This window comes from Amblyraja radiata, chromosome 2 (genome assembly GCF_010909765.2).
Source record: "Amblyraja radiata isolate CabotCenter1 chromosome 2, sAmbRad1.1.pri, whole genome shotgun sequence".
NCBI lineage: Eukaryota > Metazoa > Chordata > Chondrichthyes > Rajiformes > Rajidae > Amblyraja > Amblyraja radiata.
Window position 1 is genome coordinate 101,675,234 of NC_045957.1, and position 25,380 is coordinate 101,700,613.

The 25,380-nt window shown below is 43.9% G+C and overlaps 1 protein-coding gene across 1 annotated transcript in view; it reads right to left on the minus strand.

The window, feature by feature from the left end:
- Nucleotides 1-6,872: 6,872 nt before the first annotated feature.
- cmtm7 (CKLF like MARVEL transmembrane domain containing 7) overlaps nt 6,873-25,380 on the minus strand; it is a 37,146-nt gene continuing 18,638 nt past the window's right edge. The window contains exons 2-6 of the mRNA XM_033012351.1: nt 23,335-23,508; nt 15,413-15,511; nt 12,486-12,567; nt 9,063-9,415; nt 6,873-7,683 (exon numbers count right to left, since the gene is read on the minus strand). Of these exons, the coding sequence (XP_032868242.1) occupies nt 9,402-9,415; nt 12,486-12,567; nt 15,413-15,511; nt 23,335-23,508 (369 nt within the window). The 3' untranslated portion in view covers nt 6,873-7,683; nt 9,063-9,401. The remainder of the gene's footprint in view (nt 7,684-9,062; nt 9,416-12,485; nt 12,568-15,412; nt 15,512-23,334; nt 23,509-25,380) is intronic.

The window sequence follows — 25,380 nt, forward strand, 5'->3', positions numbered from 1 at the left end:
TGCTCCACATTATCTAGTGCCCCGAGTGCTTTTCTATGTGAAGGATAGATAAAGGAAATCCAGTTTATGTGGACTTTCAGAAGTTGCCACAAAAAAAATCAAATTAGAGTTTTATACAGCAAGTAATGTACTGCCATGGATTGATTATGGGGCAGTAAACAATATGAATAAATGGATATTTTTGTGCTGGGGAGGCTGTTACTATTATCATATCTTGAATAAGTGTTGACGTCCATGCTAATCTCAATGAAAAGACGAGTGGTGTATTGAAGTTTATCCTATGCTTCGATATACAACTTTATTCCCAGGAGGGAAATTGGTCTGCCAACAGTCATAAAACTGAACAAGATACATGAAACATGAAATTATAGTGACGAGTGGAAGGTCCAGGATTGGGTGGGTGGGGGTCAGTCTACCCCACGACAGAAAGGGGAGGAGTTGTACAGTTTGATGGCCACAGGGGAAAAGGATCTCCTGTGGCATTCTGTGCGGCATCTTGGTGGAACCAGTCTGCAGATGAAAGTGCTCCTCAGGTTGACCAGTGTGTCATGGATGGGGTGAACTGTATTGTCCAAGATGCTCCGCTGTTTGAGGAGCATCCTCCTGTGAATCCAACTCCACCCCCAGGATGGAGCCAGCCTTCCGGATGAGCTTGTTGATTTTGTTGGCGCCCTGCGCCCTACAACCCCAGCATACGACAGCGAAGAAGATTTTAATGGCCACCATTGATTGATAGAGCATCTGCAGCATCTTACTGCAATGTTGAAAGTAGACAGCTCTGTCCCTTCTTATACAGTGCCTCATCATTCCTGGACCAGCCCAGTTTAATGTCCAGGTAAACTCCAAAGTACTTGTATTCCTTGGTAAACTGCACATCCACACCATTGATGGAGACGGGTGTTCCTCTCCTCCAATAGTTCACCGCTAACTCCTCAGCCTTGTTGGTGTTGAGCTGCAGGCGATTCAACCCACACCACTCAACTAAGCCGTTGAGCACACCTCAGTATTCAGCTTCCCTCCCCTCACTGATGCAGCCCACAATTGTAGTCATCCGAAAACCTCTGCAGGTGGCAGGAATCCGAGTTATATCTGAAGTCCGAGGTGTAGATGGTGAACTGGACAGGAGAGAGGACCCTCCCCTGTGGGCCCCCTGGGTTGCTCACTGCCATGTCACCTGACATACTGTGGTCGTCCAGTCAGGTAGTTGGTGATCCAGGACACCGATAGAGCATCCACCTGCATCTTCGTCAGTTTGCTCCCGACTGTTGGTGATGCAAATTATCCAGATGGTTCAATGGGATGTGGAGAGGCTTCAGGGAGAGGATGGATGAATGAATGGACAGTGATTTTTTTAAAATAGAAATGCAAGGTTGTGAACTTTGTAGAAAGAAAGTGTAACATTTTGCAAATGGCGAGAGATTGAAAGATGTTTATATTTAGAGGCACCATGGAAATTTGGACACATTCTAATTTAAGGCAGTGAAATTAAATGCACTGGAATTTGAGTGCAAGAGTAAAGATGTCTTGTTAATTGTACAGGGCTGCCAACTCTCACGGTTTGAGCGTGAGAATCACGCATTTGGCCAAATTTTCACACTCTCATGCTGATCACAAATTTCTCACACTCTGCCGTGAGAAATTCTGTGATCAACGAAAATTTCAAACTGCATGGACCGCGGGTGTTGGAGAGCCGGGGCTGAGGGAGGGATGGAAGCAGAAGCAGCGGCGGGGACAGATGCGGACGGGGAGCCGGGGCTGGCGAGTGTTTGCCGGACTGGCGAGTCGCTCGCTGCAGCTCTGGCCATGGAGCAGCCTCAGTTCAAGAGTTCCGTGCCGTCGGAAGCGTTGCGCCGCTGCCGTGAGAATCTCTGTATTGAATTTGCCCAAGTGACCGGCATGGATCAGGCTGCGGCTCGGTGCATCCTGGAGGACAACCAGAAGTAAGTACCAAGCACTGGGTAGAAACGGTGGAAGATAGTGGCCTTCAAATGGAGAAAGCATCCTGCTTGCTTGCTAGATTTTCACTTAATGTAACTGCAGGAAAAATGTTCCCGATGTTGGGGGAGTTCAGAACCAGAGGTCACAGTTTAAGAATAAAGGGTAGGCCAGTTAGGACTGAGATGAGGACAAACCTTTTTCATACAGAAAGTTGTGATTCTGTGGAATTCTCTGCCACAGAAGGCAGTGGAGGCCAATTCACTGGATGTTTTCAAGAGAGTTACATTTAGTTCTTGGGGCTAGCGAAATCAAGGGATATGGGGAAGAAACAGGAAAGAGGTACTGATTTTAGATGAACAGCCATGATCATATTGAATTGCAGTGCTGGCTCAAAGGGCCGAATGGCCTATTCCTACACCTATTTTCTATGTTTGAGTATATGGCAATAAAACTCGACCTCTTGATTTTGAAGCATTCATGCATGGTGGAGGTATAATGTAGTCATAGAGTGATACAGTGTGAAAACAGGCCCTTCAGCGCAACTTGCCCGCACCTACCAACATGTCCCAGCTACACTACCTGCTTTTGGTCCATATCCCTCCAAACCTGTCCTATCCATGTATCAGTCTAACTGTTTCTTAAATGTTGGGATGGTCCCCGCATCAACTACCTCCTCTGGCAGCTTGTTCCATACACCCACCATCCTTTGTGTGAAAAAAGTTACCCCTTAAAAAGTTACCTCTTAAAAATACTTCAAACAAAATACATTGAAATCATACTTCTACAATGCACTAAAACATGATTTTAATACATCAAGTTTCAAAAAGTCTGTACCATGGGAGGGGGGGGGACCTACCTTCCACACCCTCCCCCCACTCAGTTGCTCCACTCCCTCGCCCCCAAGGTCAGTGATCGCTCAGCCTCCCCGCTTTCAAAACACATTCTCTGGCCCCTCTAGTTCAGACAGAGATCACTGTCAGGTGTGCGCAGGGAACTTCAATGTAAATGTAATTGGGAATGGGGAGCATTGGAACAAAAATTTGCCCTCGGTACATATTAACTGTAATATAATGTATGCATGTTGGTAGGTGCAATCAAAACAAAGTTTTTTGTAATTATTGTTGTGTTATGAATACCATAGAAAATATTATGTACTCTCAAGATCACATTAAATAGAATAATATTGCTTAAATATATAATTATTGGGCTTTGCATTTCAGAAAAGTCCCAGCTGAGAGGAAGATGGCAAAATACTGAAAATATTGGGAGTGAAAATGACTTCAGGACAGATTGCTAGGAAAATGAAGGAAATGGTAACTTAATACATACATCTGAGTGAGTATAATTTTATGGATGAGAAATTGTGTTCAACCAATTGATGACTTCTTTGACAAAGTAACTAGCATGTTAGATAACAAGGAAGCCAATGGATGTGGCAGATTTTGTTATACAAAATTTAGTCTTGTAGGCACCTGTCGACTTGAACATAATAGGTTAAGTCCAGGGGGTCAGATATGGGGCTTTATGTGTGGGCCAGATATATTGTCAGTGCAGAGGGGCAAGTCCAAGTGTGCATCCAGAGTCAAGGTCTGGAATAGTACAAGGTGTGCCGTCAAAGCTGAGACAATGGTAGTGTTCAGCACTGGGAACCTAAGCAGGTAAGCAGCTATGATCAGGGTAGTATATGGGGCCAGGTGTAAGGCTGGACTCGGGGTCAGGGATGAGAGATGGTATGCAACTGGAGTCGGGGTCAGTAGTACCAGGTGTGCAGTGAGACCCAGGTTGGTCAACATGGGCCAAGTGTTTGATTATAATCTGATTTTCATACATACAATACAATTTTATTTGTCATTTGAACCCCAAGGGGTTCAAACGAAATTTTGTTATGAATATATTAAGATCATTCATGTGCTGCACCTGTTGATCAGAGCCTGGCTCTACTGTGGAATGTAATTAGTAATGTAATTTAGCCGAACCTTATTCATAGCTAATCCAATTTAAAGCATAAATATTGCATTCAAGTGTAAGTTAAAATACTTGCTTCAGTATGCACCAGATTGCACAATTTCAAGCTGAAAAATGCAAAAGCTCTGTACCAATGGGAGGGGGGATACTAAGGTAACCCCCCCCCCCCCCCCCCCCGGTCGCTACACTCCCTCAGGCTTGGTCTCTCGCAAAATCTCACTCCCAACTCTCACCCAATGTTGGCAGCTCTGATTATATATGGTCCTGGTGAAACATCATCTGAAATAATATGTACAATTCTGGGGGCTGCTCCTGGAAAAAAAGGATACTGCAGTAGAGGTTCTCTAAATTCCTGGAATGGTGACTTCATCGGGTCAAGAGAAATTGAGTGGACTCGATCTTTGCTCTCTACATGTCTCAGTGAACCTATTTTTTAAAAATTGGGCTCATCACAGTAGATGCGATGTTGATGTTTTTGAATTCCCTACCACAAATGGCTGGAAGCATGGTCAGCAATTGCTTTGGTTACCTTAATATCCAAGACAGTGGTAGAATTTGGTATATGAAGGTGTGTGGCATGTATATCTTACCAAGATGAAAGCCAATATAAAAGGAGGCAGTATGAATGGACTGATTTAGGTCTTGACAAACTGAAACACTAACTCTCTCTGCAGATGGAGCAGCTGCTTTCAGAAACATCCCCTCTGTTACGGGCGCAAACAGTCCTTCTATTAGATTAGGGTACTGTCTGTTTCATTTCCCCAATTGTGGTCATTGGACCTTGTCTATGGAACTGATGTGATACAATGCTGAGAATTCCTTCTCACCATAGATGCTGCCTCACCTGCTATGTTACTCCAGCATTTTGTGTCTACCTCCGATTTACCAGCATCTGCAGTTCTTTCTTAAATCGCATTCTATATCTTTCCCTTTGGTCTATCTGTTACACTTGACTTTGACTTCATTGTATTTATGTAGGGTATATCTGATCTGTGTGTATAGCATGCAAAACAAAGCTTTATTACATTTTTGGAGCATTATAGGTACATGTGATGATAATAAACCAAAATCTAAAAGATGCTGCTGGACCTGAATGTTCCCAGGATTTTCTGTTCACTATTTGATTGACCTCTTTTTTATTTTTTTTGTTATGGTACTGCTATCAATTTAGGTTGCTGTTCATAATGTGGTGTGGTCTCCCTCTCCCCCCACCCCCCCCATCACAACAGCTACATGCAGGCAGGAGAATGGGGTTGAGAGGGAAAAAATAGATCAGCCTTGAATCGATGGCAGAGTAGATTCAGAATTGTAATTGCATTGAAGACTACATTTGGACATTCAAACTACTAGCCCGAGTAGAGTAATGCATTATTATGTTTAATGTTTTATGTGTCATTCCTGTCACTGTATGTCATGTTGTCACTTGCGGGTGGAGCACTAAGGCAAATTCCTTGCATGTGAATACTTAGCTAATAAACTTATTCATTCATTCAGTCAGTGCCCATTTCCACTGAATTTCTAAGCTTACCAAGTTACAAATAAACCCCTTAAATGACTATTGGACAGGCATCGTGTTGACTAGTGATACTAATATGGCAACGGATAAACCAGTGGATAAAAGCCTCAAAAGCACTCTTTGTCAACACACCAACATTTTTTAATTGTTTTTCACACCTCGGATGCCAAGTCTGTCCAGTATCTACAGCATTTGTTTTGTATTCAATTGATCATTTTCAGATGGGACGGTAATTTTATTGTATTCGCAAGAGTCTGTTTTCAGAACATTCCCAATGTTGATATTAAGCCTTGTGCTTATGTATATCTAACCTCAGTTTGCAGATGATGCAAAACTAAGATATGTAGTACAATCAAAATAGCAACAGATTACAGACATCTGGTGAAATGGGCAAAAGCAGGGAAGAGTGGATTTGAAGGGTAATATAGCATACTTTAAAAGGAACACAGACAGCTGTAGACACACACACCTTTGAAGTTATACTATAACTTGAGACTTTAAACCATGAAACTGGCAAGCTTTTTAAATAGAGGAACAAATCACAAACAGCGGCAAATTATACTAAGACTGAAATGGACGGATGTCCACAACCCAAAAGAACATTCACTCAGGACAACACATTTGATATGAGTATAGCAGCAGCTACTAAGGGTCTCACTGATCTGAGGAGACAGGAAAATACATGATTAGTCTCCTGAGAGCAGATGAAATTTAAGCAGGGGTTCTATAGAAATTCTCTAACAGTTCTTTAAAATTAAATTAAAGGATAAACCATTTCCAGTACCAGATGAAGAATAGCAAAAGATGCTGAAAAGCTGAACATCCAAAAATGTTGGAAATATTTACCAGGTCAGACAGTAAGAAAATAAACCAGTTTCAGGTCAAAGACTCTTTTCAATTCTAATTCTGGCCCAGTAACCAGAGGGTGCAGATTTGTGATTAGCAAAAGAATATGGAGCAACACAAGGGAACACTGTTACACATTTGTGATCTGGCAGAAAGAAAGATGGAAGTAGGTTCTATAATAATGTTTTAAGAGAAGAAATACTTGAAATCAATAACGTGCACAGATGTGTGGGAAAAGACTACAAAAAATAACACCAAAAAAGTGCCAGAAATGCACAGGTCAGGTACCACTTGATAAAAGGTCATCAACCCAAAGCATTACTTATTTCTCCCACTCCAGATGCTACCTGGCCTGACTAATATTTACAGCACTTTCCATTTTATTTCAGATTACTAGCTTCCGCATTTTTTTTTGTTCTGACAGTGAATGGTTGGCTTTTGGACAAGAGGAAAACACAATTATGATTCCATGTTCCCACTCACCGACAAGGAACTACAAACTGTAATTATAAGTATATTACTGGCAGGATCAGGCTTGCAAACAGCTTGGCATCTTTTGTTTCAATGCCATCGAATGAAGAAGTGGTGATAAATAGGTTGGAAAGGATACAGAAAAAACAGTTTATTTTATTTACAAGGCATCTTTCCATACAATATGTCATCAAGCACAAGAACATATATTGAAACTAAAGTCAGTCAGGCAGGTTTCCTGTCTGGCACAAAATATCAAAACCTTATGTCAGCATGTCAAAAATAAAATGGTACTTTCAAACCACGGAGGATTTTTATTGGTAATTTTAAAGGTGTGAACACTAAAGCATTATAATGATTGGTTAACTTTTACATATTTAATGAACAAATTGCACTTGCAACAAAAATGCTATGTGGTAATGGACACAAGCAACTGCTGGGATCTGGAGCAAAAGCAAAATGATGGAGGGACTCAGGAAGTCAAGCAGCATCTGTAGAGTTTAAATTCATCACTGCATCACTAATGAAGGAGATAGGTAGGAATGGGGCACTATTAGGTTGAAAACAGTAGAGGGAAGATCTGTGATGGTATGGGAAACCATGGTGTTGGTGGGGGCATGTTCCTGGGAGAGGTGTCCGAGTGTTGCCATCCAGCTTCTACACCGTAGAGGACATTCCACCAGACCTCAATGGCACTGTGCTCGCTTGTGCGTTTGGGATTGGTGCCAAGCGGGTAGAGAGTTGCGTGTTTGGAGGGGTTAAGGTTCGAGTGGATGAGAGAATGGAAAAGTCAAGGTGGTTGATATTACCTTAGGGAGGGAGGTAAATGTGGTGGGAGAAGAGAGACCCAGAGTAGAGGGGGAAGGGAGAAGATTTGAAGGTAGTGTTGGAGACTCAAGTGATTACAGATGCTGGGATCTGGAGCAACAAACAACCTGCTGGAAGAACTTAGGTACACAAAATTGCTGGGGAAACTCAGCGGGTGCAGCAGCATCTATGGAGCGAAGGAAATAGGCGACGTTTCGGGCCGAAACCCTTCTTCAGACTGATGGGGGGTGGGGAAAGAAAGAAGGAAAAAGGGAGGAGGAGGAGGAGCCCGAGGGCGGGCGGATGGGAGGGTGGGAGGAGACAGCTAGAGGGTGAAGGAAGGGGAGGAGACAGCACAGGCTAGCCAAATTGGGGGAATTCAATGTTGATGCCATAAGGACGCAAGGACCCCAGACGGAATATGAGGTGCTGTTCCTCCAATTTCCGCTGTTGCTCACTCTGGCAATGGAGGAGACCCAGGACAGAGAGGTCGGATTGGGAATGGGAGGGGGAGTTGAAGTGCTGAGCCACCGGGAGGTCAGGTAGGTTATTGCGGACTGAGCGGAGGTGTTCGGCGAAACGGTCGCCCAACCTACGCTTGGTCTCACCGATGTAAATCAGCTGACATCTAGAGCAGCGGATGCAGTAGATGAGGTTGGAGGAGATACAGGTGAACCTTTGTCGCACCTGGAACGACTGCTTGGGACCTTGAATGGAGTCGAGGGGGGAGGTGAAGGGACAGGTGTTGCATTTCTTGCGGTTGCAACGGAAAGTGCCCGGGGAGGGGGTGGTGCGGGAGGGAAGGGAAGAATTGACGAGGGAGTTGCGGAGGGAGCGGTCTTTGCGGAAGGCAGACATGGGGGGAGATGGGAAGATGTGGCGAGTGGTGGGGTCACGTTGGAGGTGGCGGAAATGGCGGAGAATTATGTGTTGTATTTGCCGGCTGGTGGGGTGAAAGGTGAGGACCAGAGGGACTCTGCCCTTGTTGCGTGTGCGGGGATGGGGAGAGAGAGCAGTGTTACGGGGTATGGATGAGACCCTGGTGTGAGCCTCATCTATGGTGGCGGAGGGGAATCCCCGTTCCCTGAAGAACGAGGACATTTCCGATGCCCTGGTATGAAATGTCTCATCCTGGGAACAGATGCGGCGTAGGCGGAGGAATTGGGAGTAGGGGATGGAGTCTTTACAGGGGGCAGGGTGGGAAGACGTGTAGTCCAGATAGCCATGTGAGTCAGTGGGTTTGTAATGTATGTCGGTCAGGAGTCTGTCCCCTGCGATGGAGATGGTGAGGTCAAGGAATGGTAGGGAAGTGTCGGAAATCGTCCAGGTGTATTGGAGTGCCGGATGGAAGTTGGTGGTGAAGTGGATGAAGTCAGTCAGTTGTGTGTGGGTGCAGGAGGTGGCACCAAAGCAGTCGTCAATGTAACGGAGGTAGAGGTCGGGGATGGGGCCCTGGTACGCATCGAACAAGGATTGTTCAACGTACCCGACAAAGAGGCAGGCGTAGCTGCTGGAAGAACTTAGCCGGTCAGGACACATCTGTGATATCTCATGAAAGGGATATTGAGCGCTTTGGTTTTGGACTCTGCCTCAGTACTATGGTATAACACTAGTGAACCAGAATGAAGTCATGTATCTTTTAAGCTTTTATATAAAATATTTTGTTCATCTTGTCTTTGGTGCAATTTTACATTAGCTAATTTATAAAATATAAAAATAATTAACTTCTTAAGTCGAATGACAATATTATCAAGCACAGTTAATATAAATTGAATCTTCAGATCTCAAGGGTGAACACAACTGAGTCTCTGGATATATGAATCCGATGAAACTGCTGCCAATTTCTGACACTGATCAGTTATACAGTAACAGCTGTAAAGAAACAAAAAAGTTCATAAATGTATATCTATCCACAGAATCCAAAGCATTTACAGAATACTTGTACATTTATAAAAAGGCTAAGAAGTTGCACTACCCTAAGGAATATGTACAAACCATAGATCCTAGCATATTTTGTAATTAATGGAGCAAAGAGAACAGACCAGTTATAATCAGATTGACACCAATAATTTTCCCAAATAGACTGCTTAAGAGGTGGAGAATTCTCCAGATGATGAAATTAGAGAAACATAATTATAGAAACAGGCCCGTTTGCCTACCTCGGCCATGCCAAACCATAAAGCCTATGTCAACAAATTCCATCTGCATACATTAGACCTCTGTCCAACTGCCTTTTTTTTTTTGTTGCTCATCTTAAGACTGAGCCCTCTAGTTTTAGAGTCCTGTCCTGGGCACAAGATTGACTATATCCCTGCTAATGTTCTCAACATCTACAAGGTCAACCCTCAGCCTCTGTCGTACCAGTGAAAATGAACCCAGCCTATCCTCATAACTACATTCTTCCATTCTAGGTAACCTCCTGGTGACCAGTTTCTGCACGCTCTATGGTTACCACATCCTGTAGAGCAGCAACAAGAACTGCACAATATTCTCAGTCAGGTCCAACTAATTTTTTTCTGCATTTGCAACATGACAAATCCTGGCTTATGAAGGCAAGCCTACCAAATGCCGCCTTCACTACTCTATCAATCTGAATCACCACTTTCAGGCAGCTGCAGAATTGCACCCAAAGTTCTGCCCATACATCAATGCATCCAAGATACCGGCCATTTCATTTAAATGTCTTACGAGAATCTGACCTCCCAGAGTGAGTTCTCTCACACTTGTCTGGATTACATTCCAACTGCTACTGTTACACCCAATTTTCTAACTGATCTATGTCCCACTGTCTCCTTCAAAAATCTTTTTGTAATCTACTATCCCACTAATTATGTGCCGTCTGAAAACTAATTATACCACTTACATTCCTATCCAAGTCATTTATACTTATATTTACAAACAAAAGTTATAAGGTCATAAGGAATAGGAGTAGAATTAAGCCATTCTGCCCATCAAGTCCACTCTGCCATTTAATCATGGCTGATCTATCTCTTGTGCCTAACCCCATTCCCCGCCTTCTCCCCATAACCTCTGACACCTGTATTAATCGAATCTATCCCTGCCTTAAAAAATCCACTAACTTGGCCTCTACAGTCTTCTGTGGCAAAGAATTTCACAGATTCACCACCCTCTGACTAAAGAAATTTCTCCTCATCACCCTCCTAAAAGAATGTCCTTTAATTCTGAGGCTGACCTCTAGTTCTAGACTCTCCCACTAATGGAAACATCCTCCACACATCCACTCTATCCAAGCCTTTCACTATTCTGTATGTTTCAATGAGGTCCCGCCTCATTCTTCTAAATTGCAGTGAGTACTGGTCCAGTGCCAACAAACGCTCATCAAAGGTTAACCTACTCATTCCTGGGATCATTCTTATAAACCTCCTCTGGGCCCTCTCCAGAGCCAGCACATCCTTCCTCAGATATGGTGCTCAAAATTGCTCACAATAGTCTAAATGCAGTCTAACCAGCGCCTTAGTCATTGCATTAATCCCGGCGGTACACCACTTCTTACTGATTTTCAGTCAGAAAAACACCCATTCACTACTATTTTCACCGAGCAATTTTGCATCCACTTTGGGAAAATCCCTTGAATTCCATCTGCCAATCTTATGGAAGAGCCTTACATGTTTCCCCCCCCTTCTCCTCCCCCAACACCCCAAAGAAAATATTTAAACAATAATTAAAATCTAAAATTCGGGTTGTACAAATCTCTGCCACTTGTTAAGCGTTTAGTCTCTGCAAAGTCACATTGAAGTAAATTGGGCAAGTGAGATAACCAATTTCAGAAAGGAAAAGCCTGGTTTAGGCAAATGGTGTTGTGCCGCAGTAAAAGGAATTTCTAGCTTGCATTATCCAAAATGGGATTGGCCTATATTTAGCTTGAAGAGGGTCACGTGATGTATAACCACTCAGTTTAATATTTAAATGATTCAGCTCAACAATTAGTACAAAAGGCAAGGTGTGTGTGATAATGTGTTGACTGTGGTGAAGCCTAGCTCCGTCATCCCCTGCACCCAGCCAGCTGACCATCCTGGTCGGCGTTGATTGGTCGGCCCAGATCACGCCTGGTCCACGCGAGTGCTTGAGCTCGACGATTCGAGACAAAAGTGGTTCAAACCCCACAAGCCAATATTAAAATTCATTACTTTAAACATTACATTAATTTGCCCAATCTTATATATCTGATATATCCGAGAACACTGTGGGAAGCTAGAGAAGAAATTGTAGGCACCCTGGCGGAGATGCACGAATCATCATTAGATCCAGGTGAGGTGGAAGAAGACTGGAGGGTGACGAATATTGCGCCTCTGTTTAATAAGGGCTGCAAGGAAAAGCCTGGGAACTATAGGCCAGTGTGCCTAACATCTGTTATAGGCTTGTTACCAGAGAGTATTCTGAGGAATAAGATGTAGATGCATTTAGATAGACAGGGATTGATTAGGGATAGACAGTATGGCATTGTACAGGGGAAATCGTCTCTCACGATTCTGATTGGGTTTTTTTTGAAGATGTGACCAAAAAGGTTGATGAGGGCAGAGCCATATACATTGTATATATGGATTTCAGCAAAACATTTAGTAAGGTTTTGCAATGTATGCTGCTCTGGAAAGTTAGATTGCATGTGAGCCAGGGAGAGCTAGCTGACTGGATAGAAAGCTGGCTTCATGGAAAGAAGCAGAGGATGATGGTGGAAGGTTACTGGAGGCCTGTGACTAGTGGTGTGCCTCAGGGATCGGTGTTGGGCCCATTGCTGTCTGTGGTTTATGTCAATGATTTGGATGAGAATGTACAAGACATGATTAGTAAGTTTGCAGATGACATCAAATGGTTTGGGGATGGTTTGGCAGATGGTTTGGGGATGGTGGGAGGGAGGGGTTGAAGCAACAGAATTATGAAGGAAAAATTGCTTTTATGTTTCCTCATCTGAAAGCTTCCTTACTTGATGGTTGAGGAACACGCCACATCTTGTAGGACTGCCAGGCCCCAACGCCGTATAGAATTGCTGATGCGAAGCCGAAGAACTACAAAATGGAACAAAGATCAGGAATTGTTATTCTTAATTATATGCCCTCATCTTCCAATCAAGTCTGCTCGGAGTTGATTGAACTCAGAACCTTTTTTAGGGACCAATTGGTCTCAACAGTCAAGTCTGGAAGGAGAAGGAAATTCAGTCTCCTCCTCCATCCGACCATCATCTAACAGCAGTGTAATAATGGAAGCAGTATGGACTATATCAAATCAAAAATGAGAGACTGCCAATGCTGGAACCCAGAATAGAAACAGAATGCTGTTAAGCAACAGTTAATACCAGTTAACTCAACAGGTGTAAGCAGATGGGGCAGAGATGATGGGCAGAAGGAACCAGGAGGAGGTACAGGTGTTACAACTTCAGTTGCGGAGAAAAACTGCTACAGATGGTGGGTAGGAGGGATGAACGGTTCCTGTGGAAAGCAAAAAAGAGGTGCGACAGGTGATGGGATATTAATAGAGCTGGTGGAAATGGCGGAGCATGGTGTTTAATGTGGGGGCTAGCTAAGTGAAAGGCAAAGCCAAGGGAATATTGCTGTTCTGTCTGCAGAGGAGGGCATCATAACATGGAAAATACGTGAGGGTTCTGTCATCAAAGGCAGAAGTGAAGCCATGCTCCTGGAAGGAGGACGATCCAGAAGACAGATGTGACAGAGACATAGAAATTGACAAAAAGGGATGGCATTCTACACCCGCCTCACCCCCAACCAGAGACCTAATTAGCTCTTCTGGCTGAGGCAGAGGTTCACCTGCACATACTCCAAACCGAAAGCCGGCTAACATCAACTATCAAGTTTCAGGCTGAGGCGTAGGTTCAACACAGTTGAAATATATAGCAGCTAGGAAATTATCCCATTATAGGAGAGAAAAGTAGGTTGGCTGAGTGGGGGTGGGGGTGCAAAAACAGTGTAAGGTAAAAAAAAAATTAAAAATGAAGAAACTTTGCAAATTTTTGAGTTGCTCATGATATCTATAGTGACGTTTGAAATACTGGTCATTCCTGTCATCTGGATGGGTTGATCAAACTTAAGTGCAGAGTCTGCAGAACAACTGTTCAACATCCAAGATAGACACAAAGTGCTGGAGTGACTCAACGAGTCAGGCAACATCTCTGGAGAAAAGGAACAGGTGACGTTTTGGGTCAAGACCCTACTTCAACATCCATTTAATTTGATGTAGCTCATAATTCTACTCTTTGGTATCTCTTAATTAACTACAAGTTGCTTTGAAATATGTCAACTCATGTGGGTAGTTCCAACAAGCAATTTTGCAAATCAGTGTCCTACATTCTCCAACATGAGGGAACACTAATTCATGATATTTGTATGATATTTCAAGGTTCCACCATATTTCAAGGTGGCACCATACATGGCAGCCTTGCCAACAGCCTGTCTCGTCTTTTTCTTCTTTTGCTGTTTTGGTCTGTGTTTACTTGTATGTTTTTAGTGTGCTTTTAGTTTTTGTATTATGTGGGGGAGGGGGGTTGGGGGAAAACTTTTTTTATCGCTTTCCTCGACGGAGATGCAACTTTTTCATTGTATCTCTGTCTGCACTGCGGCTTTAACATAGTGGAGCTGGCATTCCCTTTGTTAGGGATCAACTGCATGAACTCCAACCGCAGGAGCTTCAATCGCCCTGATCGCAGGAGCTTCAATCGCCCTGATGCGGGATATTCGATTGCTCCGACCGTGGGAGAAAAGGAGGAAAGAAGGTACAAGTTATTTGCCTTCCAAAGTGGGGAATGTGAGAGAGAGGGGAAATCATGCTTGACTAATCTTCTGGAATTTTTTGAAGATGTAACTAGGAAAATGGACAAGGGAGAGCCAGTGGATGTAGTGTACCTGGACTTTCAGAAAGCATTTGATATGGTCCCACATAGGAGATTAGTGGGCAAAATTAGAACACATGGTATAGGGGGCAGGGTACTGAATATTGATCGGCAGAGGAAACAAAGAGTAGGGATTAACGGGTCCCTTTCAGAATGGCAGACAGTGACTAGTGGGGTACCACAAGGCTCGGTGCTGGGACCGCAGTTATCTGCAATATACATAAATGATTTAGATGAAGGAATTAAAAGTAAAAGTAACATTAGCGCTAGAGGCAGGAAATATGTTCCCGATGTTGGGGGAGTACAGAACCAGGGGCAACAATTTAAGAATAAGGGGTAGGTCATTTAGAACGGAGATGAAAAACATTTTCACCCAGAGAGTTGTGAATCTGGAATTCTCTGCCTCAGAAGGCAGTGGAGGCCGATTCTCTGGATAGAGTTCAAAGTTAGTGGAGTCAAGGGATATGGGGCGAAGGCAGGAATGGGGTACTGATTGTGGATGATCAACCATGATCACAGTGAATGGCATTGCTGGCTCGAAGGGCCAAATGGCCTACTCCTGCACCTATTGTCTATTGACATGCTGCCTGCACAGTTGAGGACTCTGGGGGAGTGCTGTGAGTGCAGTGATCTCGGTGTGTTTTGCGGAGACATGGCTCCATAAGGACATCCCGTAGTCTAGTGCGGGTGTGGACGGCTTTCTGACTATTCGGGTGGACAGGGACTATTCGGGTGGAGATTGACAGCTGTCGGTGCAACTCTGGTCACATCACGGTGAAGGAGCGTGTGTGTGGCCTGGACATTGAACTGATGGCTGTGGGTCTCTGCTTAAGCTGTGTGCCCTGGGGATTCTCACACGCTGTTGTGGTGGCTGTTTAATTTTATGTTTAATTTTTATGTGGTTATGTATCTTGTTGCTTTTTTGTATGACTGGTGGCAAATCAAATTCCTTGTATGTTTACATACTTGGCTAATAAATTAATTACAAACAGAGCAAAAATATTTCTTACCACTCCAGCTGCTAATCCAGGATAGCCAAATGCCTTGGTTGCTCCAATAATCGACGCAACCAATATCAGGACGGTCGCAATGGCATAGTGCAGGAACTCCTTCATAAAAATCAGAATATTTTGAGTACACAGAACTAAAATGATTATGAAATTATATTGCATTAAGAGATACATAGATCAGTACAACACTTGAAAAGGCCCTTCAATAATGCCTGCACCAAACATGATGCCATGTTAAACTAGTTTAGTTTTATTGTCACGTGTACCGAGGTACAGTGAAAAGCTTTTGTTGCCTGCTACCCAATCAGCAGAAGAATCATGCATGATTACAATCAAGCTGGTCACAGTGTACAGATAAACTGATCTCCATTGCCGGCGTGTGATCTATATCCCTCCATTTCTTGTACATTCATGTACCTATCCAAGTACCTTAATGCCACTACTTGATGCCACCACTACTTCTGGCACAGCGTTACAGGCACCCACCACTCTGTATAGAAATGCTTGCCCAGCACATCTCTTTTAAACTTTCCCCCTTGGTTCTTAAATCTATGCCCTCTAGTCTTTGACATTTCCACCCTGGGGAAATGGTTACGATTGTCTACCCTTCCTATACCTCTCATAACTTCATATTCTACTATCTCCCCTCAACCTCTATTGACAATAGGTGCAGGAGTAGGCCATTCCGCCCTTCGAGCCAGCACCGCCATTCAATGTGATCATGGCTGATCATCCCCAATCAGTACCCCGTTCCTGCCTTCTCCCCATATCCCCTGACTTCGCCATTTTTAAGAGACCTATCTAGCTCTCTCTTGAAAGCATCCAGAGAATTGGCCTCCACCGCCCTATGAGGCGGAGAATACCACAGACTCACCACTCTCTGTGAGAAAAAGTGTTTCCTTGTCTCCTTTCTAAATGGCTTACTCCTTATTCTTAAACTGTGGCCCCTGGTTCTGGACTCCCCCAACATCCCGAACATGTTTCCTGCCTCTAGCGTGTCCTAACCCTTAACAATCTTATATGTTTCAATGAGATCCCCTCTCATCATAGAAACATAGAAAATAGGTGCAGGAGGAGGCCATTCGGCCCTTCGAGCCAGCACCGCCATTCATTGGGATCATGGCTGATCATCCCCTATCAATAACCCGAGCCTGCCTTCTCCCCATATCCCTTGATTACACTAGCCCCTAGAGCTCTATCTAACTCTCTCTTAAATCCATCCAGTGACTTGGCCTCCACTGCCCTCTGTGGCAGGGAATTCCATAAATTCACAACTCTCTGGGTGAAAAAGTTTTTTTCTCACCTCAGTCTTAAATGACTTCCCCTTTATTCTAAGACTGTGGCCCCTGGTTCTGGGCTCACCCAACATTGGGAACATTTTTCCTGCATCTAGCTTGTCCAGTCCTTTTATAATTTTATATGTTTCTATAAGATCCCCCTCATCCTTCTAAACTCCAGTGAATACATAGAAACATAGAAATTAGGTGCAGGAGTAGGCCATTCGGCCCTTCAATATGATCATGGCTGATCATCCAACTCAGTATCCCGTACCTACCTTCTCTCCATACCCTCTGATCCCCTTAGCCACAAGGGCCACATCTAACTCCCTCTTAAATATAGCCAATGAACTGGCCTCAACTACCCTCTGTGGCTGAGAGTTCCAGAGATTCACCACTCTCTGTGTGAAAAAAGTTTTTCTCATCTCCGTTTTAAAGGATTTCCCCCTTATCCTTAAGCTGTGACCTCTTGTCCTGGACTTCCCCAACATCGGGAACAATCTTCCTGCATCTAGCCTGTCCAACCCCTTAAGAATTTTGTAAGTTTCTATAAGATCCCCTCTCAATCTCTTAAATTCTAGAGAGTATAAACCAAGTCTATCCAGTCTTTCTTCATAAGACAGTCCTGACATCCCAGGAATCAGTCTGGTGAACCTTCTTTGCACTCCCTCTATGGCAATAATGTCCTTCCTCAGATTTGGAGACCAAAACTGTACGCAATACTCCAGGTGTGGTCTCACCAAGACCCTGTACAACTGCAGTAGAACCTCCCTGCTCCTATACTTAAATCCTTTTGCTATGAAAGCTAACATACCATTCGCTTTCTTCACTGCCTGCTGCACCTGCATGCCTACTTTCAATGACTGGTGTACCATGACACCCAGGTCTCGCTGCATCTCCCCTTTTCCTAATCGGCCACCATTTAGATAATAGTCTGCTTTCCTGCTTTTGCCACCAAAATGGATAACCTCACATTTATCCACATTATACTGCATCTGCCAAACATTTGCCCACTCACCCAGCCTATCCAAGTCACCTTGCAGTCTCCTAGCATCCTCCTCACAGCTAACACTGCCCCCCAGCTTAGTGTCATCCGCAAACCTGGAGATATTGCCTTCAATTCCCTCATCCAGATCATTAATATATATTGTAAATAGCTGGGGTCCCAGCACTGAGCCTTGCGGTACCCCACTAGTCACTGCCCGCCATTGTGAAAAGGACCCGTTTACTCCTACTCTTTACTTCCTGTTTGCCAGCCAGTTCTCTATCCACATCAATACTGAACCCCCAATGCCGTGTGCTTTAAGTTTGTATACTAATCTCTTATGTGGGACCTTGTCGAAAGCCTTCTGGAAGTCTAGATACACCACATCCACTGGTTCTCCCCTATCCACGCTACTAGTTACATCCTCGAAAAATTCTATAAGATTCATCAGACATGATTTACCTTTCGTAAATCCATGCTGACTTTGTCCAATGATTTCACCACTTTCCAAATGTGCTGCTATCCCATCTTTAATAACTGACTAGCAGTTTCCCCACTACCGATGTTAGACTAACTGGTCTGTAATTCCCCGTTTTCTCTCTCCCTCCCTTCTTAAACAGTGGGGTTACGTTTGCTACCCGCCAATCCTCAGGAACTACTCCAGAATCTAAAGAGTTTTGAAAGATTATTACTAATGCATCCACAATTTCTGGAGCTACTTCCTTAACTAATCTGGGATGCAGCCTATCTGGCCCTGGGGATTTATCGGCTTTTAATCCATTCAATTTACCCAACACCACTTCCCGACTAACCTGGATTTCACTCAATTCCTCCAACTCCTTTGACCCGCGCGGCAGATTATTTATGTCTTCCTTAGTGAAGACGGAACCAAAGTAGTTATTCAATTGGTCCGCCATATCCTTGTTCCCCATGATCAACTCACCTGTTTCTGACTGCAAGGGACCTACATTTGTTTTAACTAATCTCTTTCTTTTCACATATCTATAAAAACTTTTGCAGTCAGTTTTTATGTTCCCTGCCAGTTTTCTTTCATAATCTATTTTTCCTTTCCTAATTAAGCCCTTTGTCCTCCTCTGCTGGTCTCTGAATTTCTCCCAGTATGCTGCTTTTTCTGGCTAATTTGTACGCATCATCCTTCGCTTTGATACTATCCCTGATTTCCCTTGTTATCCACGGATGCACTACCTTCCCTGATTTATTCTTTTGCCAAACTGGGATGAACAATTTTGGTAGTTCATCCATGCAGTCTTTAAATGTCTTCCATTGCATATCCACCGTCAACCCTTTTAGAATTAATTGCCAGTCAATCTTGGCCAATTCACGTCTCATACCCTCAAAGTTACCTTTCTTTAAGTTCAGAACCATTGTTTCTGAAATTAACAATGTCACTCTCCATCCTAATGAAGAACTCAACCATATTATGGTCACTCTTGCCCAAGGAGGCACGTACAACAAGACTGCTAACTAACCCTTCCTCATTACTCAATACCCAGTCTAAAATAGCCTGCTCTCTCGTTGGTTCCTCTACATGTTGATTTAGATAACTATCCCGCATACATTCCAAGAAATCCTCTTCCTCAGCACCCCTGCCAATTTGATTCACCCAATCTATATGTAGATTGAGGTCACCCATTATAACTGTTTTGCCTTTGTCGCACGCATTTCTAATTTCCTGTTTGATACCATCTCCAACTTCACTACTACTGTTAGGTGGCCTGTACACAACACCCACCAGCGTTTTCTGCCCCTTGGTGTTTCGCAGCTCTACCCATACCGATTCCACATCCTCCAAACTAATGTCCTTCCTTTCCATTGCGTTAATCTCCTCTCTAACCAGCAACGCTACCCCACCTCCTTTTCCTTTCTCTCTATCCCTCCTGAATATTGAATATCCCTGGATGTTCAGCTCCCAGCCTTGGTCACCCTGGAGCCATGTCTCCGTGATCCCAACTATATCACAATCATTAATGGCTATCTGCACGTTCAACTCATCCACCTTATTACAAATACTCCTTGCATTGAGGCACAAAGCCTTCAGGCTTGTTTTTACAATGCTCTTACCCCTTATACAATTATGTTGAAAAGTGGCCCTTTTTGATTTTTGCCCATACAAGCATAGTCTTTTCAATCTTTCCTCATATGACAGTCCCGCCATCCCAAGGATCAATCTCGTGAACCTACGCTGCACTGCTTCAATCACAAGGATGTCCTTCCTCAAATTAGGAGACCAAAACTGTACACAATACTCCAGATGTGGTCTCACCAGAGCCCTATACAACTGCAGAAGAACCTCTTTACTCTAATACTGAAATCCTCTTGTTATCCCTCGAAAGGATCCTTCAGGCTATTGCTGCTGAAAAAGTAATTCATGTTTGTCACAACCTCTCATTACATCTGATATTCTCTAATCCTGGCGGCATTCTGGTAAACCATCACACATCACAGACAGAGGTCCCGACACATGATCGCTGTAGAACACCGCTGGTCATAGAACTCCAGCCAGAGTAACATCCTTCCACAAATACACTCGGTCCTATATGATTTTTGAATCCAAACAATTTACCATTGATCACATGCATCTTAATACTCTGGATAAGCCTACCTGGATAAGCCTACATACTGCAATAAAAGTAAATAGTTGAAGAAACAAGGAATTGCAGATAGACAAAAGTGCTGGAGAAACTCATTCTATGTTTATGCCACTATGGTGCAGACTGCCCAAGCAAAATATGAGGTGCTGCTCCACCAATTTCCGGTGGTGCTCACTCTGGCCATGGAGGAGGCCCAGGACAGAGAGGTCGGATTCGGCCCGAAACGTTGCCTATTTCCTACGCTCCATAGATGCTGCTGCACCCACTGAGTTTCTCCAGGACTTTTGTCTACCTTCGATTTTCCAGCATCTGCAGTTCCTTCTTAAAGGAATTGCAGATGCTGATTTACAAAAAAAGACAAATTGCTGGAGTAACTTAGCAGGTTACACAGCATCTCTTGAGAATGCGGATAGGTGATCTTTCAAGTTGGGAACCTTTTTCAGGCTGATTGTACTGGTAGAGAGGCATAAGCTGGAAAAGAAGTGAGGCAACTGATAGATGGATACAGGCGAGGGGATTTTTGACAGGCAGATGGACAAAGACTACAGATGATGAAAAGATAAAAAGGTGTGAGATAAGGATAGCAGAGGCAAAAATTGTGAAGCCAGGCGAAGTAAAATAGGTTGAAGGGCGGAAATGGGTGCAAGTCCAGGTGAAGCACAGGGAAGAAAAAGGAAAAAAAAAGATTTATTATTAATTATCACCTCTCCATGTTCTCCAGAGATGCTGACAGACGTGCCGAGTTACTCCGGCACTGTTTTTGTGTGGTTTTTTTTTTGCTTTAATTTTAATGATTACTAGACCAAGTGCAGACTGTTTCCCCAACGGCGTTTGCGGGGGGAGGGGGGCTGCGGCATCACACTCACATTAACCACCCCCCAAACACACAGGTGGGGGGAGGGGGGGTGAGAAGAGGGGAGGGGCGGGAGAGGAGGAGGAGGAAACGGGACAGATTTGGGAGGGAAAGGAGAGCGGGGTAGGGGGTGAGAGAGGGGGATGGGGAGAGAGATGTGGGGGAGGGGGGGTGGGGAGGGAGGGGAGGAGGGATGGAGGGGGAGAGGGGAAAGAGTGGGGAGGGAGAGTGGAGGGGGAAGGGGGGAGAGGTGGAAGAGTGGGGAGGGAGGAGGAGAGGGGTAGGGGGAGTGATGGAAGAGGGACAGAGGGGTAGGAGGAAGGGGGCGGGTGGAGAGAGGGAAGGGGGTGGGGTAGAGAGGGAATGGGGGTGGGGGAGAGAGGGATGGGTGGGAGAGGGAGAGGGGTGAGGAGAGGGAAACATAGAAATTAAGTGCAGGAGTAGGCCATTCGGCCCTTCGAGCCTGCACCACCATTGAATATGATCATGGCTGATCATCCAACTCAGTATCCTGTACCTGCCTTCTCTCCATACCCCCTGATCCCTTTAGCCACAAGGGCCACATCTAACTCCCTCTTAAATATAGCCAATGAACTGGCCTCAACTACCTTCTGTGCCAGTGAATTCCAGAGATTAACCACTCTCTGTGTGAAAAATGTTTTTCTCATCTCGGTCCTAAAATATTTACCCCTTATCCTTAAACTGTGACACCTTGTTCTGGACTTCCCCAACATCTGGAACAATCTTCCTGCATCTAGCCTGTCCAACCCCTTAAGAATTTTGTAAGTTTCTATAAGATACCCCCTCAATCTTCTAAAATCTAGCGAGTGCATGCCGAGTCTATCCAGTCTTTATTCATATGAAAGTACTGACATCCCAGGAATCAGTCTGGTGAACCTTCTCTGTACTCCCTCTATGGCAAGAATGTCTTTGAGCATTGGGCATTGTGACATCACACGATGGAACGTTCACCAGGGGCTGGGGCTGGGGCTGCTTCTATGGGTAAGAAGCCAGTTTTTTTTTAAATACCTGGGGGGGAAAGGATTTGATTAAAAATGTGTACATAAACACGACGAAATGTAATCAGGAGTGGATACTTTGAAAGAAAAGTGAAATCTCTACCGAAATGATCTCGGCGATTCTGCGTCTGATTTCAGCGTAGCAAGGAATCAAAGGAAGAAAGGCGGCCGGCAGCCGGACGGACGGACGCCGGCAGGCACACAGTTTTATATAATAACTAGACCAAGTGCAGACCCGTTGGGTCTGTTTCCCCAACGCGCGTTTGCGCGGGGGGGGGGGGGGGGGGGCGGCGTCACACTAACCACCTGGGTCTATTGGGTCTGTTCCTCCAAAGCACGGTTGCAGGGTTGGAATCTGGCTGGGGCTGGTGCAAAGGCATATGTAAATGGATCCATCCCGTTTGGACATATGTGAGCATTGGGCATTGTGACATCACACGGTGGAAACGAATCAAAAGGCAGACAGGCAGCCGGACGAACGGACGGCGGACGCCGGCAGGCACACAGTTTTAATATATAATAGATAGATAGATAGATAGATAGATAGATAGATAGATAGATAGATAGATAGATAGATAGATAAACAGTATAGGAGTACTTCACAAAAACAGCAAAATCAGGTTGACATGATGAAAAAGTTATTGTAAAATCTGATATATTAATTCTAAAATGTTGCACTATAGACTTTACTAAGCAGCATTGAGTAGGTGCTGTATTTTGGATGTGATAGTGAAGTGTCTTTCAAGTGGACAGTAAACTCCTATGATATTATACCAAAAAGTGGAGGTGTTGTCCTAGTATTCCGGTTAATACCCATCCTCCCAAAATAGACAAAACAAATTACCTGGTTATTTATCTCAATGATATGTACAATCCTGTTGTATAATGCCCTACATTAAAACATGCTTCTGAAGTTTGGAACAAACTGTCTTATGAAAGACAATTTAAAATATGTAAATTATCCTTAATCTCGCAAACATTTTTTCTTGTAAAAACTAGATAACATTTTATGCCAGCTTCGCAGATTTATTTTCAGGCTGGCGTTTCCAATAGAACAGTCAATGTTAATCAAATTAATGGAAGGAACCCAATGTACATGGGAATATACCCACAATAAAAATTATTATAGTTTTACAACAATAAATTCACTTGTGAATTATTAGAATTTAAACTTACTGTTAGTGGCCAGTGTATGCAAGTCATCTTTTTGTGAAGTCTTGTTAGGTAAATTATGTAAAATACCAAAACCATAATAAAAAACCAGATGGTGACAACTTCAAAATAGCGGAATGTTGAGTAATGAGTCCAGTCCGAACATGTTATACACAGGAATGCTATGAATATCACAATCTGAAAAAAAAATATATATCAATATATTAAACCAAATAAACATCCTTGAAACACACATGCAACATTGAAAATTGAATAAAATGATGGAATTTCACAATATTTTCAATCTATAAAGCTTGGTTTTTTTTGCTGGTTGCAACCCAGAGTTTTGCTGGTCAACACATTCTGTGGAAATGAAAGTGTTTACTTGGTGGTAGTTTCACTAATCTTAAACAGTATATTTTCACACCAAGGCCACACAGTAGTTAGTGGTACTGCCTCACAGTTCCAGGTTCCATTCAGATCTTAGATACTATCTACATGGAGTGTCCACATTCTCTTCTTGACCACATGCGTTTACTCCCACATCCCAAAGGTTTCCTGGAAAGAGGAAAGGGCTACTGAAAATAACCATATGTGTAGGCAAGTGGAAAAGGAATCAAAAGTGAGTTGACTGGCATGTGAGAGAAATCTGGGAGAGGGGAGAGGCAGGACAAAGTATGGCAGATAATAATCTCTCATTCCACTCTCTTGATCTCATTGGCTCCATTACAGGGAACAAACTATCGACTGGCATCTACTAGAAACCTACCGACTCCCTGAGTTATCTGGACTACACTTCCTCCCATCCTGCCTCTTGCACAGACGTCATTCCCGATTTTCAATTCCTCCATCTCCACCACATCTGCTACCATGATGAGGCTTTCCATTCTTGGACATCTGATATATCCTTGTTTAATAAACGTGGTTTCCCCTCTTCTGTCATAGATGGATCCCTCTCACACGCCATCTCAGTGTTCCATGGTTCTGCTCACCCTCCCCCTCCCATCAGTCAAAACAAGGATAGAGTTTCCCTGGTCCTCACCTTTACCCCCACCAGCCTTCACATCCAACATCATCCTCCAACATTTCCACCACCTCCAAAATGATCCCACCACATCTTCCCATTGCCACCACTTTCCACCTTCTGCAGAGATCACTCCCTCCACAGCTCCTTGGTTCACTCATACCCTCCCACCCAAACCACTCATTCCCGAGGTACTTACCCCTGCAACAGCAGGAGATGCAAGACCTGTCCTTATACCTCCACCTTCACCTCTATCCAGGGACCCCAGCAGTCATTCCAGATTCCCCTCCCCCCCAATTGTGAGATGTCACACTTCGGGAGGTCAAATGTAAGGGGAACGTATACAGATAATGGCAAGACACTTTTTAACATTAATGTACAGGGCAATTTTTGGATTCTAAGTCTACAGCTCCCTGGCAGTGGCACCAAAAGTAGATAAGACTGGTCAAGAATATGTTTGATATGTTTACCTCCATAAGTCAGGGCATTGAGTATAAAAGTCAGGTAGTCACAATGCAGCTTTGTAAGACTTTGGTTAGGCTGCATTTGGAGTATTGCATGCAAGTCTAATTACCCTATTGCAGGAAAGATGTGGAGAATTGAGAGGCTGGTATAACCAGAGACTTGATATCAAGTTTCCCGGCAGGCTTTGCGAGTATGCTGCTAACTGGAGAGAGAGAAAGAAATGCTGGGGCCAGGATAACAAAGAAGCACTGTGAGAATAGTCATGTGATTTGCATCTGGTGAGAGCGGAACTGAAGGTAACTCTATGGCTACGTAGTGTGGCCTTGAGAAGATACGTTGTCTTGGAATGGCCACTTTGCAAAGGGACTGTATGATGAGAATGAAAATATGAACAGGCACATATTTCTCTAGTCTGATAAGGAACAAAGAGGTGTTTTGTTTAATCAGCCCTTTGGGGAAATGACAATGAAATGATTGACTTCAAAGTCGTGAGAGCCTTTGGCTAGAACAAAGGGTTCCATTAGACGATGGAAAGAAAAATAGTATTAAAGAATGGCAATCCGAGACTTCGGCTATGACAA